General features: G+C 43.5%; 1 protein-coding gene across 1 annotated transcript; it reads right to left on the minus strand.

Annotated features, from left to right (window-relative positions):
- Positions 1-878: 878 nt before the first annotated feature.
- Positions 879-13,194, minus strand: LOC146492577 (E3 ubiquitin-protein ligase RNF139-like). The gene is made up of 7 exons (XM_085149204.1): positions 12,683-13,194; positions 8,015-8,670; positions 7,222-7,369; positions 6,998-7,104; positions 6,485-6,736; positions 2,221-2,586; positions 879-1,039 (listed from the first exon to the last, which is right to left on the minus strand). Exons 1-6 carry the CDS (start codon positions 12,843-12,845, stop codon positions 2,260-2,262), a joined length of 1,653 nt encoding a protein of 550 aa, XP_085005330.1. The 5' UTR covers positions 12,846-13,194; the 3' UTR covers positions 879-1,039; positions 2,221-2,259.
- Between the last annotated feature and the right edge of the window lie 703 nt (positions 13,195-13,897).

Genomic DNA, 13,897 nt, shown 5'->3' on the forward strand with positions numbered 1-13,897 from the left:
TTCAGTTTAATGTATTTAGATTTCAGATTAGTTTTATACCTTAAGATATTTGTTGTGCCATATCGTATTTGATTTAAACAAACACATTTCAAAGACTTTGGGATTTCCAAATATCTCGAGGATCCCCAAAAATTGTCGAAAATATTCTATGGACGGAGAAAAGTTGAACTTCTTGAAAAGTACAAATACTGTTACATCTGGCATTAAACTAAGGCAGCTTTTCATAAAGAGAAGGTCATATGAACAGTCAAACATGGTGGCGGTAATGTGATGGTCGGGGGCTGCTTTGCTGCTTCTGGACCTGGATGACTCGCCGTAACTGATAGAATCCTAAATTCTGTTGTCTTTCAGAAAATCTTTCAAGCTCAAGAGCGCTCAAGTTATGCAGCAGCACAATGATAGTGACACACCAGCAAGTCCACCCCTGCATGACTTAAAAACACAAACCTCTGAGAATGCTTTTGATGGACTTCAGCATAACTCTAAAACAAGATGACTGAATTAAAATCATTTTGCAAAGAACATTTGGCCAAAGACTCATCGCCAGCTACTGAAAACAGCTGATTTTAGCTCCTGCTGCAAATGTTGGCACTGCCAGTTTATTAGGTTTTGTATAACTTTTTATATTAATAAATTAACATTTGAAAACTCTGCATTTGCTTGGGTTACTTTTGTATAATATTAAAACTTGTTTGATGATCTGAAGCAAAAGCACTGTAGGGGTACTTGAACAATCACAAACATCAAAGCTTTTTGTGTGGTTTGAATAAACAACAACTGATGTGTTCCTTATGAAAAAATATGTTTATTGTGCATTAACAGAGGACTGTAAACACAAATAATATAACAGTATAAGTGGTTTGTCCTGAGGCGCACAAACAGATTCATAAAAGAATATTAATGACACATCGGTGAGTCTGATGATGTCATTTATTATCAGCTTGAGCTGAAGAAGACTTTGACAGTGTTGTTGTAGATTGTGTTGCCCAGCTCCAGTGGATCCTCCTCCCTCGCTGCTGCCATCACCTCCAGGACTTGTCTGCAAGAGACAAATAGTGAAATCTTAAAATTAAAGGTCTATTGTGTTTAACAATATTCATGCTTCAGTGCGACGTCTGATTGTATCCATTGGATTTATAAAGCGTTTCCCTTTAGTGACTCACATGATATGACAGGGCTCATTCCGGTCCTTCAGGCAGTGTCCTGCCTCCCACTTCTTCTTTGTGGGAAATGTAGTTTTAACACATTTAGACCCGGCATGAGTGTTCTTCACACCACACCACGGGGCGTCTGTCATATAACAAAATGAGTAATTACAACAGCTTCATTATCGTGCTGATTATTTTCAAAACAGATTATCTGTCTTTAGCCTACAACATAAAAAACAACACCTAAATTCTACACGGGTCATGAACTGAGTTTAATAACAATTATTAGTTTTAAAGAATTTATTTCACTCCATTGGTAATCTTTATAGTGACTCACTACGACATACTTTAAATACTTCTTTGACATACTTTGAAGCACAGGTAGGTTTTCATTAAGAAATTACTAGATGATTCTTTCAGAAATATTAACAATTAACAATTTTCTGTCAGCTAAGTTACTAAATTGCTTGGACACATCTAAGTGCACTGAGAACTGCTCTGCTTTTTAGACATTTCCATTTTGTAGTCGTTAATATTTAAATGAGAGATGAGCTGCTGGATGTACTGATTTGCATCATTTTATCTCAGTTGGTTTAAACTTTGTGTAGCTAGGACTACAACCCTACACAGCTTACAGCTGTCCTTAATGAAGAGCAACCACAGGCTGTATGCAGAGGAGCTTCACGGACAGGTAAAGGGTTTGACTTGGTTAAATCTACTATACGGACCAGCACAGAGTTCATGCTGTGCTATAGCTTCTACACATCTTCTTCATTGCCAGCACAACAGCACCAACTGCTGATCGGTCTACTGTGAGCTGCCATCATGGCAGCTGAACTACTGTAAAGCTGAAATAAAGTGCCCGGTATACTGTATTCCTGCACAGCTGTGAGCCTGTCACTCAGTCTGTTCCTGCTGTGTTGTCATTTTCAAGAAGCTAACTTATTAGCACTGATGCTAACAAAACATGCAGGCTGCTCCGTTTTATAACCGTCAGCGGCAGCCAGTGACACTCGGTCTCTTCTACCTTTTCTGGTAGCGTTTAACAGGCGATAAAGCAGAGGCGACTTACCAATGAATTTGTGTTGTGCCATGGTTGAAATCAAAGTCCTCAATGTTCCTCAGCTGGTCGCAACTCCGGCAGGGAGTTGATCTTCTTGACGGCAGTGCGGCGGTTGATGAACGTTTTCCAGCCGTTCTTGGCCTGCAGGTAGATGTTAAAGTAAGCGTGCAGGCACATCGTGCAGGCGCGGATCTTGCTGCCCGTCTCGAACATCATGGAGTAGACGCCATTTCCGAACATGATGACGCCGAACAGGAACTCGATGATGTTGCCCGTGGAGCGCACGTAGTAGACGTAGTCATCCAGCTTCTCCCACAGGACATTGGAGAATCCGTCAGCCATGAAGAGGCCGTAGACGGTCAAAGACACAACCACCTGGAGAGCAGGAAGCAGAAACGTGAGCTGAAGTTAATCTGCAGAGAGCAAAGCAGACGAGTGAACGGTTTCAGCTCCTGACAAGAAGCGAGCACGCCAACGGGAAGTTTGACAATCTCTCTGTGGTAGGACTTGACTTAAGCGGCCAAAGAAGTGCAGGAGACTGATGCTGTCCAGTGTAGCAAGTGATTTATTCACCATTTGTGACCCAAATAATATTTACAAAAAATAAATAAGAAACACCATAACAACTCCATAGTTAACTCCGTTCAAATAAACATAACTGCACACAGCTACACTGACCTGAACCTTTTCCCCCAAACACCTGAGTTCTTCTGCTTAAATCGTCCACTTAACCAAACAATTACTCCTCTGGACTATTCCATTCAGTAGGTAAGATGAACATTATCGACCTCTACTGCAATTCTTTACTAGCAACATAAACTCTGGTGTAATCCATACATTACAACAATAAATCTATTTCTCCATAAACACTCTAAAATCAACTTTCTTAAATTACAAGAATTCTTCCCCTTCCACACTTGGTCTCTTCCTGTGACCTCAGATGAACCCAGAAGCTATAAAGCAAAAAGTAAAACTACATTTCCTCCTTTTGTTTCTGGAAGACAGGTAGGTAAGGTGAGCTCTAACTAAACCAATTAACAGTTGAAATAAATAACATGTTAACTTAACAAACTTGTAGGAATTGATTTAAACCAAGATGTTATATTACACAAACAAACCCGGGATAGTAGATTTTTGCCTACTACAGAATACATATGAAATATGGTTAAATCAAAACAAGAATGTTAACTAAGAATATAGACAAGTGGTACTCTGACCCACACTCTCCTTTAAATTCTGTGTGAGTGTTCATGCTTCACTGCATGCTCCAAGTTAATTTGAGAAAGAACACAAATATCCTGCATGCTGTTGGTCACCTGAACTCACAATTCATGTTTTAGTTGAAGTTTGTACATCTTTACTTAAAGTGTTGTTCTTTAAAGTTTACTCCCTGAATAATGAACATTCACAAACGTAAAAATGCAGCAGTCATACATCCTCTGTATATGTGACACGGAGCTGAAGCTGACCTCTGGTGACAGCTGGAATGTTTTTGGACCCTAAGCTTGAAGTAAACAGTCTAAAAATGTGTTGCCGCTCTCCTTCAGAGCAGTTTCGATTCGACACCCACAAACTCGCCATTCCTCAGCGGGTCCCCGGGCTAATTTTAGTCAAGTGAGCATGCCCAGAATATCTAATGTAGGAGCCTGGTTCCATGTTCTTATAGTTACATTTGTCTCTAAGCAGTAGAAACCACTCAATCCCACGTTGACAAACAGACAACAGAATCCTTACTGACTCCTCTGTAGGGCTAAATCATGCTCTTATATGCACATCAATCAGGTCATTATTGTTACACATTTGATTATTTAAGTCACAAGTTTTACTATTCCGGATCTCTTGATCTCTTCTTGACCTTAGGATGTTAATTTCATCCATCCATCCATCCATTTTCTTCCGCTTATCCGGGGCCGGGTCGCGGGGCAAGCAGCCCAAGCAGCCCAAGTAGAGAAGCCCAGACCTCCCTCTCCCCAGCCACCTCCTCCAGCTTATCCGGGGGAACACCAAGGCGTTCCCAGGCCAGCCGAGAGATAATCTCTCCAGCGTGTCCTGGGTCTGCCCCGGGGCCTCCTCCCGATGGGACATGCCCGGATAACCTCACCCAGGAGGCACCCAGGAGGCATCCTTGTCAGATGCCTGAACCACTTCAGCTGACTCCTTTCGATGTGGAGCAGCAGCGGCTCTACTCTGATCCCCTCTCGAATGGCCGAACTTCTCACCCTATCTCTAAGGGAGAGGCCAGCCACCCTTCGGAGGAAGCCCATTTCTGGCGCTTGTATTTGCGATCTCGTTCCTTCGGTCACTACCCACAGCTCGTGGCCATAGGTGAGGGTAGGGGCGTAGATCGACCGGAAAATTGAGAGCTTCGCTTTTACATTCAGCTCTCTCTTCACCACAACAGACCGGTACAGCGTCCGCATCACTGCAGCCGCTGCACCAATCCGTCTGTCGATTTCCCGCTCCCTTCTCCCATCACTCATGAACAAGACCCCGAGATACTTAAATTCCTCCACCTGGGGCAGGGTCTCGTCCCTGACCTGGAGTGGGCACTCCACCCTTTTCCGGCTGAGGACCATGGCCTCAGATTTGGAGGTGCTGATACTCATTCCCACCGCTTCACACTCGGCTGCGAACCATTTCAAGGCAAGCTGGAGGCCATCACCTGATGAAGCCAACAGGACCACATCATCTGCAAAAAGCAGAGATGAGATCCTGAGACCACCGAATTGAAAGCCTTCAGCCACTTGGCTACGCCTAGAAATTCTGTCCATAAAAATTATGAACAGAATCGGTGACAAAGGGCTGCCCTGGTGGAGCCCATCACTCACCAGGAACGAATCCGACTTCTTGCCGGCTATGCGGACCAAGCTCTTGCAACGGTTGTATAAGGACTGAATGGCCTGTAGCAATGGGCCAGACACCCCATACTCCCGGAGCACCCTCCACAGGACCCCCCGAGGGACACAGGCAAATGCCTTCTCCAAGTCCACAAAACACATGTAGACTGGTTGGGCAAACTCCCATGCGCCCTCAAGTATCCTCGAGAGGATAAACAGCTGGTCCAGTGTTCCACAACCAGGACGAAAACCGCATTGTTCCTCCTGTATCCGAGGTTCGACTAACGGACGAACTCTCCTCTCCAGCACCCTGGCATAGACTTTCCCAGGGAGGCTGAGGAGTGTGATTCCCCTGTAGTTGGAACACACCTTCCGGTTCCCTTTCTTAAAGATGGGGACCACCATCCCAGCACACCCTCACTGCTTGTTTGGGTGCGCCAGGTCTGTCCAGCGTCCTCCCTCGCCACCTGATTCAACTCACCACCAGGTGGTGATCAGTTGACAGCTCAGCCCCTCTCAAAACATATGGCCTCAGGTCTGGTGATACGATTACAAAATTGATCATTGACCTTTGGCCTAGAGTGTCCTGGTGCCACGTGCACTTATGGACACTCTTATGTTCGAACATTGTGTTCGTTATGGCCAAACTGTGGTTTGCACAGAAGTCCAATAACAAAACACTCTCACTGCCGTTGACCACGTGAGCATTGAAGTCTCCCAGTAGGACAATAGAGTCCCTAGGAGGGGCACCCTCCAGTGCCCCACTCAGGGACTCCAAGAAGGCTGGGTACTCTGAACTGCCGCTCGGTGCATAAGCACAGACGACAGTCAGGACCTGTTCCCTGACCCGAAGTCGAAGGGAACAAACCCTCTCGTCCAATGGGAAACACCCCAACATACCAGCAGCAAGCCAAGGGGATACAAAGATACCCACCCTAGCCCGACGCCTCTCACCAGGGAGGCGTCGGCAGACTGAGGAGACTGGTTCCAGAGTCCCGGCCATAAGTTGAGGTGAGCCTGACTATATCTAGCCAGTACCTCTCAACCTCACGCACTGGCTCAGGCTCCTTCCCCACCAGAGAGGTGACATTCCATGTCCCAATTGCCAGTCTTGGTAGCCGGGGATCGGGTCCGCCAGGGCCTCCGCTCCTGGCCGCCGCCCGACTCGCATTGCACCCGACCCCTAAGGTGCCTCCTGCGGGTGGTGGGACTACAGGAAGATAGGCCCATGTCCCTTTTTTGGGCTGTGCACGGCCGGGCCCCAAGGATGTTAATTCATTCATTTTTTCATTAGTTTGAGTCATGCTGAGTCCAAAAACCTCACATACGTGAAACTGAATGACTAACATAACGCACAAAAATCTCACAGACTGTGAAAACTTTGGGAGAAATTGGACGTCATCAATTCCAGTCAAAGATAAATTGTTTGCGCTCACCTTGAGGCAGAGCTCAACACAGAAGGCGGTGACGGCAAAGACCCAGGTGTTGAGGATGTAGTGATGGCAGAGGGCGTAGCTGAGCACCACGGGGAGTACAAAGAGCACCAGGGACACCAGCAGGACGGGGAAATGCCGCCGAAAAGAGGAGACGTGGGAAGCGCTGAGGGACATGAGGACGGGGTCAGTCATGCCGTGAATGAAGTGCAGGATGGCGGTCAGCAGAAGGCACATGTACCGGCTTAGGCGGAACTGTGGATCAAAACGAAGACTCTAAGTTACGTGTATGAAGTTGTTCTGTTATAACCACGGGAATACAGGATTACAAAAGGAACAGTGAACTTTGCTACTTTGTGCAAATGCCATTTACAGTATAAATCATTAAACATGTTTTGTTAGTTTAGAGGGCAACATAACAATTCACAAAGAGGTTAAAACAACAGAAAAATGAGAGAAAAACAGTTTGCCGGCTGCTTTGACGGCGTAAACTGGAAGCACGAATCCGAGACGTACCAGACGTTCCTCAGGATCCAGGCTGCTGAGGCCAGTCTGAAGAGCCAAGATGAAAAACAGGACAGAAGCCTTGAAGCCCAACCGCTTGTCCTCCTCCTCAGTCGAACCTGAAGGTTCAAATTAAGAAAGTGCTCAACTCCAGGAGCATCCAAACAATTACGTGAAGGGCAAATCAGGAAGGCTTTTACACCTGCTAGCACTGCAACTAACAATCTCAGTCATACCTATGAAAGCCAGGATGCTGAGACCCAGGTAATGTGCAACAGAGGAGATAACGGCACTCATCCCCAGCACAGTGAGCGTGGAGTCGCAGCCGGAGATGATGATGTTACTCGTGAGATCCCAGAACACATCCCAGCTCAGCAGGTAACCCTGAAAACGGTGCAGTCACACAGGTACACGCGTCACCTTTACTAGTAATCCCTTTTAGCTTCAGTTCAGACTCTGCAGTCTTTTTAGGTGAGACTTTATTATTAACAGCAACACAGAACATGAAGAAGCAGCTTCCGTAGAAAGGAGGTTGTTAAAGAATTATGACCTTGTTATGTAGTGTGCATCATTTTTAACTGCTCTTCAGACATCAGACACTGTTTATAAATTATTAAAAGAATATTTCACATTGAAATTTGTGCATTAATATACCTGTAAAACACTGCAAAGAGCTAATGTGCCAGCTGGACTTTACTTGGCTACAGTACACAGGAAACCTGTAGAGGTCACCTACATACATTTTAGGCTTTCAGAGATATTTTTAAACACACAGGAGTTAATAATTAGATATAATTACAGAAATCCAACAGGGGCGCCTGGGGCTGCAAAAGGAAAACTTCTTTCCCCAAACAAATATATGACTTTTGTAAACATTATGATATGTCAAAGACTCTGAATAAGGTCATTAACCAAATATTAAGGTAAGCTAACATCTTGTTAGCTTACATCTTGTTAGCTTACCTTCTTATGAAGTGACCGTCATATAGCAAACATGTCCTGGAAGGTTTTTTATGTAAACGCATTTACCTGTGCATCAGAGCTCCCATCTGCAGCTCCACCTGTGGCATCTCCGCTCTCTCTCCCCACCGCCTGCACCACGTAAACCAGTATCAGTGCCTGGGCTGTTACCCGGGTCAGCCAGAACACTCGAAGCACATCAGGGAACCTGATCCTCTTCCACGTGTCTTCCAGCAGCAGCTGGAGTCCATAGGTCCTGTACATGTGCCGTACGAGCAGGTAGACGTACCGGCACGAATAGTAGAACCATTTGAGCCTCGTGGCAAGGCAAACGGCTGTGCTGAGAGCCAACACCAGGCCCGAGAACATTGCCACCAGATGCCTGACATCTGCAGGAAGTTCAATCATCAGCCCCCACAGAGGAATCATGATGTCCAGGACCACCAGCGCAGCAAACACCGACTGGAGGTTAAGCAAGAACACATAGCCAATCCCAAAGACGAGCTGGACGGCGGCCATGCCCAGCCACAGCGTCGGCCCGTTTCTAGGCAGCAACCTGAAGCCCAACGCTGCTTTGTAGTAGGCGTTGTAGAAGTCCATGTGGGAGGTGGCGTAGTAGTTTATGAGGACTGCTGCCAGGCCAAGGAGGACAGCAAAGAATAGAGTGTAGAACTTAAACAAGGCTTTCTGAGAAAGCAGCAGCACCACAGTGGAGATGAGGACACCTGGAACACACCGGAGAAGCAGTCAGAGAGACAGGAAAGGCAAATATTTCTCACTGCAAACTGAACAGATGTCAGCTAACTGTAGCTTCCAAGTTTGTCTGATTATAGTGAGTATTTAGATCTTTGTGAGAAAACAACAGATGCTGCACATTAAAGAATTTTGGAGCAAAATAATCAGCATAGAGTTGAGTAATCCTGATAAGTAAAAGGCTGAACAAGCAACATACATAATATAACAAAAATAGAAAAACAAATAAGATCAAAAACAAACAAAGAAAGGCCTTTCACAGTCCATGTAATGCTACGTGTGCATTTGATAACACTATGATAAACTGATCATACATACTGTAGAGGACCTCAACCAACCTGAGCCTTACTGCTTTAATATAAAGTTGTTCAAACATCTGGCTCTATGGAGTCTCTGTTTCTGTACTAAACATAAAGAAACACGGGTACAGAAGCAAACCCAACAGCTAATCTCACTTCCTGTCCATCCAAACCCAGAGCTCTTGGCTAACACTTTCAGATGGCCCGAGCTGCTTAAAGGTCTGCAAACTGGAAAACTGAGGTAAATAACTTGTTTGTTGACTCAACACAGAGAAGCTTTACTCTGTCACAGTGATGAAAACGAGGAGCTTTTATGAATTACGGGGTGTAGAGGAAACTCAAAGTTAGTCAGGCTACAGACTTATTCTATCAATAAATAAAAAGTGAAACATTTTTGTTAGTAGCAGCTCTGGTTATTACACAACACTAGTCCATTCGATTAAATAAAACGTATTAATCCCTCGGGAAGGTTCCTCTGGGGTTTTCACACAGCTGAATAAACGTCAAACAGAAAACTGATTAAATTGAAGTGTGAGATGGTCGAAAATTTATGCCAGCGTTCGGTTATATTTTAGATAGGAAGGAGCAGACGCCAGAGTTTCACTCCAAGGAGAGAGCTTGTCATGTAATTCTGAAGGCTAGACTGTGTCAGTTCCCAAATAGACAAAAACAAACTAAAAACCAGCGATAAACAACTTAAGCATAAAAAAAAATCACAAAGAAAAAACAATACAGTATCCAGAGCTTAACCAAAGAGTAAAACAGTGAAATGTGGATTATTAAATATCAGGTCTCTCTCCTGCAAGTCTCTGTTAGTACATGACTTAATAATTGATCAACAAATTGATTTACTCTGCCTTACAGAAACCTGGTTGCAGCAGGATGATTATGTTAGTTTAAATGAATCAACAGCCCGAGTCATTCTAACTACCAGAAACCTCGAAGCACAGGCCGAGGGGGCGGTGTGTAGCAGCCCCTCTTGCTCAGTTTTTGCATTTGAGTTCGCTCGCAATGTGTTGCTCGCGCTCTCAACATTTCTGCCCGTGCGCGCTCAACTCTTTCTCTACACCGTTATATTTGGCCACAAAACCAGCCAATCGCAGACTTGGATGCAAAAAAATCTGATTGGTTGTTTTGGTCTCCAATCTAGTGATGCGCGAATCATGAACGAATCGTTCAATACTCGAGAATCACTTTACTGACTCATGAATCATGATTCACAAGCCCAACTGACTCACCAACTCATCCCTGTTGCTGTTAGCAGCAATATATCTAGCTTATAATTAAAATTGTGGAGAAAAACACAACATCCAGTATCTTAACAAAAACACTTCTGCTCTGAACTGGAAGAAAAAACCCTGAGTAGAAGCTCACATCAAGACAATAGCTCCTCGGTTCACAGTAGCATCGCTCTGCTAACAAGCTAACAGCACATTTGAGCTACTCACCCCCTCCCTCCTGTGCTGAATCGTAAGCTTAAGCGAATCACTCAGGACCAGTGTTGGTCAAGTTACTTGAAAAAAGTAATCAGTAACTAATTACTGATTACGTCCCCAAAAAGTAATCCCGTTACTTTACTGATTACTTATTTTCAAAAGTAATTAATTACTTAGTTACTTTTTTAAAACACGATTTACAACCTGAATAGGTGATAAAGTGATAGATCTTTCAGCCCAATTCTACTTTTTCTACATAATCATCATACAAAATGTAATCAAATGGAAAATTCTCTTTTTAAAACTTGTTTTATTAGTTTTAATCTTTTAACTTTATCCATCAAGCAAAACTTTAATTATATGCAACATTCTCTGACTGGAAGAAATTTGTTTAACATTTAAACCTATTTTCTGCACATTCCAGCACATAAAATAATTTTTTTTGTGTTTACACTCAGTCTTTCAAATAGATGCAAGTAAAACACAGCAGAAAATAAATAAAGTCAAAGACTAGCGGTCCTGTTGCTCTATTTTCACCTGTAAAGCAGGAGTTGGGGAGGCGGAGGTTTACCCTGGTGCAGGTGTGCCGCAGCGGTCAGTGGAAGAATCCGCGAGTTTCTCTGTGAGTTTCCCATTACGTCGTAGCTACTCGGTGCTTGCTCGGAAGTTTAGGGGTTTTTTTCGCTATAAAAAGAAGTTTTCTTCCCACGCACAACGGACACTAATGTTTTTGTCACTTTTTATGGAATCAAACTCAAAGTAAGGTCAGTACTTCCACGCTTTAAACGCTGCACGCTCATACTCTCTCTGCACTCGATATATGATCCATTGTTGATCTGCACACAGCTGTTGTCACAACGTCGCACTTGCTTACGTCACTGTCATGAGAAATTCTCGCAAAAAAAAAAATCACGGTTTTAGTAACGCAGTAACGCAGCGTTCCTAGGGGAAAGTAATGGTAATCTAATTACCGTTTTTGCAATAGTAATCCCTTACTTTACTCGTTACTTGAAAAAAGTAATTGGATTACAGTAACGTGTTACTTGTGCCCATCTCTGCTCAGGACTTGCTCACCCCTCCCTCCTGTGCTGAATCATAGAGCCAACGAATCACTCACTCACCCCCTCCCTCCTGGCTCACAGCTTCTTCTTCTTGGTTAACCAATGTTAAGGCGCATTACCGCCCCCTGGCTCACAGCTCAGTGGACATTTAGAAGAGAAAATATATATTTGACACATTTAAGGAAAATACTAATACTATATACTAATACTAATAAAATAAAAATAAACAAAATAAATGTTTATTAAGCAATTTTGATAGGAAATTGCTTAATTTTAGAAATGTTTTTGCTCTTTTTTGCTCTATAAGTTTTTTTCTTTTAGAATCACTCATCTTTGCAGTAGTATTTTACATGAAAAGAGAAACAAATTAAGTTTGAGTGAAAATGTACATTTTTTGCACTCTCTGTTCAACTGACTCAGTGAAGCCAATGACTCAAAACATCCGATTCACTTTGGTGAGTAACTCATTAAAACTCGATTCAGTAAAAAGAATCAAATTTACCATCACTACTCCAATCAGCTCGAAATGACGAAATGCAATATCCCAGAATCCATTTCGTCCAAAACTCAAACGAGGCAGTGGCGGAGGAACACAGAGTGGCAGAGCTGGTGGGTAACTGGTATCTCCGAAAACGTTAGAGCGCTTATGCAAATATGTGATGTCTTGATGAATCGAGCAGGTATTTGAAGTTTACACAGCACCATTCTCGCATGAAAATATCTTTAAAGTTTATTTTGTGACCCAGAAAGAGTAATAGTTCAAACTGCCACTCTGTGTCCCTCCGCCACTGCCTCGTTTGAGGTTTTGGAGGAAATAGATTCTGTGATATTGCATTTCCTCATTTCGAGCTGATTGGAGACCAGAACAGCCAATCAGATTTTTTTGCATCCAAGTCTGTGATTGGCTGGTTTTGTGGCACAAATATAACGGTAGAGAAAGAGTTGAGCGCGCACGGGCAGAAATGTTGAGAGCGCGAGCGCAAATGAAATAACTGAGCGAGAGGGGCTGCTGTTGTGTGTGTGTGTGGATAATAGCAAACACTGTAATACATTTTTTGCACGCAGGAATGAATTTTGTTCACTCAAATTCAGCTTTTCTTCGCTCAAAATAAATTTCTCCTCAAAATAAAACACTTGCACCTGCAAACTTTCTTTTTACGTGCGCTCTTTCATGTTAAAAATACTTACCCATAACTCTGACCAACACCTTCCCCGTCGCCCCGGCCCATCCCGAGCCAGGGTCGTAGTAAGAGTTAAAAATGGCGTCGATAATAAAAATACATGGAACTCGCAGAGCCACATCCAGCACCACCAAGGCCTTCTGGCCTATCCGGGCTTGAGTGGACGCCATACGGCTTTAGCGGGGCGGCCGTCCTTCGTCTTCGGTTTCGCTTTGCCCAACGTTTATTCGGCAGCTGGAAGCCTATATCTGTCCGCCATGTTCGTCCATCTCAACCTCCTGTTGCTTTCCGGGTTAAAACGCTTCCACCCTCCGTGTTACAGCCGGCAGCCGGTAAACTTCACGCCCCCCATCAGACCCGGCGCTGTCCGCTGTCACAAAACCAGTGAAGCTAAATGTCAGTTTGTCAGTGCTGTGAAAGTGCCACTTGAATACTTTTTTTTGTATAACCAGAGAAGTTTCTAGGTTGTTACGACGTATCGCATCGGTGGGCGTGGCAGCTGACGTAACATTTCTACAAACTATAAAATTACACAGCGTCATTTTTTTCTGTGTCCTGTTTGCTACACGTTTTAATATGGACGTTATTTTGCTTTCAGAGGATGGTTTGCTAGTACAGACATCCATAAATAAAATATAACACAGACTTAATATAATAATAAGACCATTATATTAAATATATTTCAGTTTACTGTATTTAGATTTCAGATTAGTTTTATACCTTATTAAGATATTTGTTGTGTCTTATCGCATTTGATTTATTGAGCTAAAAACAAACACATTTCAAAGACTTTGGGGTTTCCGAACATCTCGAGGATCCCCAAAAGTTGTGGGAAAATATTCTATGGACGGAGAAAACTGAAGACAAAAGTTAAAAACTTGAACTTTTTGAAAGGTACAAATACTGTTACATCTGGCATTAAACTAAGGCAGCTTTTCATAAAGAGAAGGTCATATAAACAGTCAAACACGGTGGCGGTAATGTGATGGTCGGGGCTGCTTTGCTGCTTCTGGACCTAGATGACTCGCCGTAACTGATAGAATCATAAATTCTGTTGTCTTCCAGAAAATCTTTCAAGCTCAAGAGCGCTCAAGTTATGTAGCAGCACAATGATAGTGACACACCAGCAAGTCCACCCCTGCATGACTTAAAAACACAAACCTCTGAGAATGCTTTTGATGTTTTTCTAAACACAACAACTGATGTGTTCCTTATGAAAAAA

Source organism: Neolamprologus multifasciatus, chromosome 22, assembly GCF_963576455.1.
Source record: "Neolamprologus multifasciatus chromosome 22, fNeoMul1.2, whole genome shotgun sequence".
Taxonomy (NCBI): Eukaryota; Metazoa; Chordata; class Actinopteri; order Cichliformes; family Cichlidae; genus Neolamprologus; species Neolamprologus multifasciatus.

What these genes read in the sequence shown, in the direction of transcription:
- LOC146492577 (XM_085149204.1), bottom strand. Translation starts at nt 12,845, where the DNA reads ATGGCGTCCACTCAAGCCCGGATAGGCCAGAAGGCCTTGGTGGTGCTG. An exon ending in ATGGGAGCTCTGATGCACAG is followed by an intron (nt 7,370 to 8,014) that starts GTAAATGCGTTT and finishes CACCGTTTTCAG; the next exon opens with GGTTACCTGCTGAGCTGGGA. An exon ending in TGGATCCTGAGGAACGTCTG is followed by an intron (nt 6,737 to 6,997) that starts GTACGTCTCGGA and finishes TTTGATCCACAG; the next exon opens with TTCCGCCTAAGCCGGTACAT.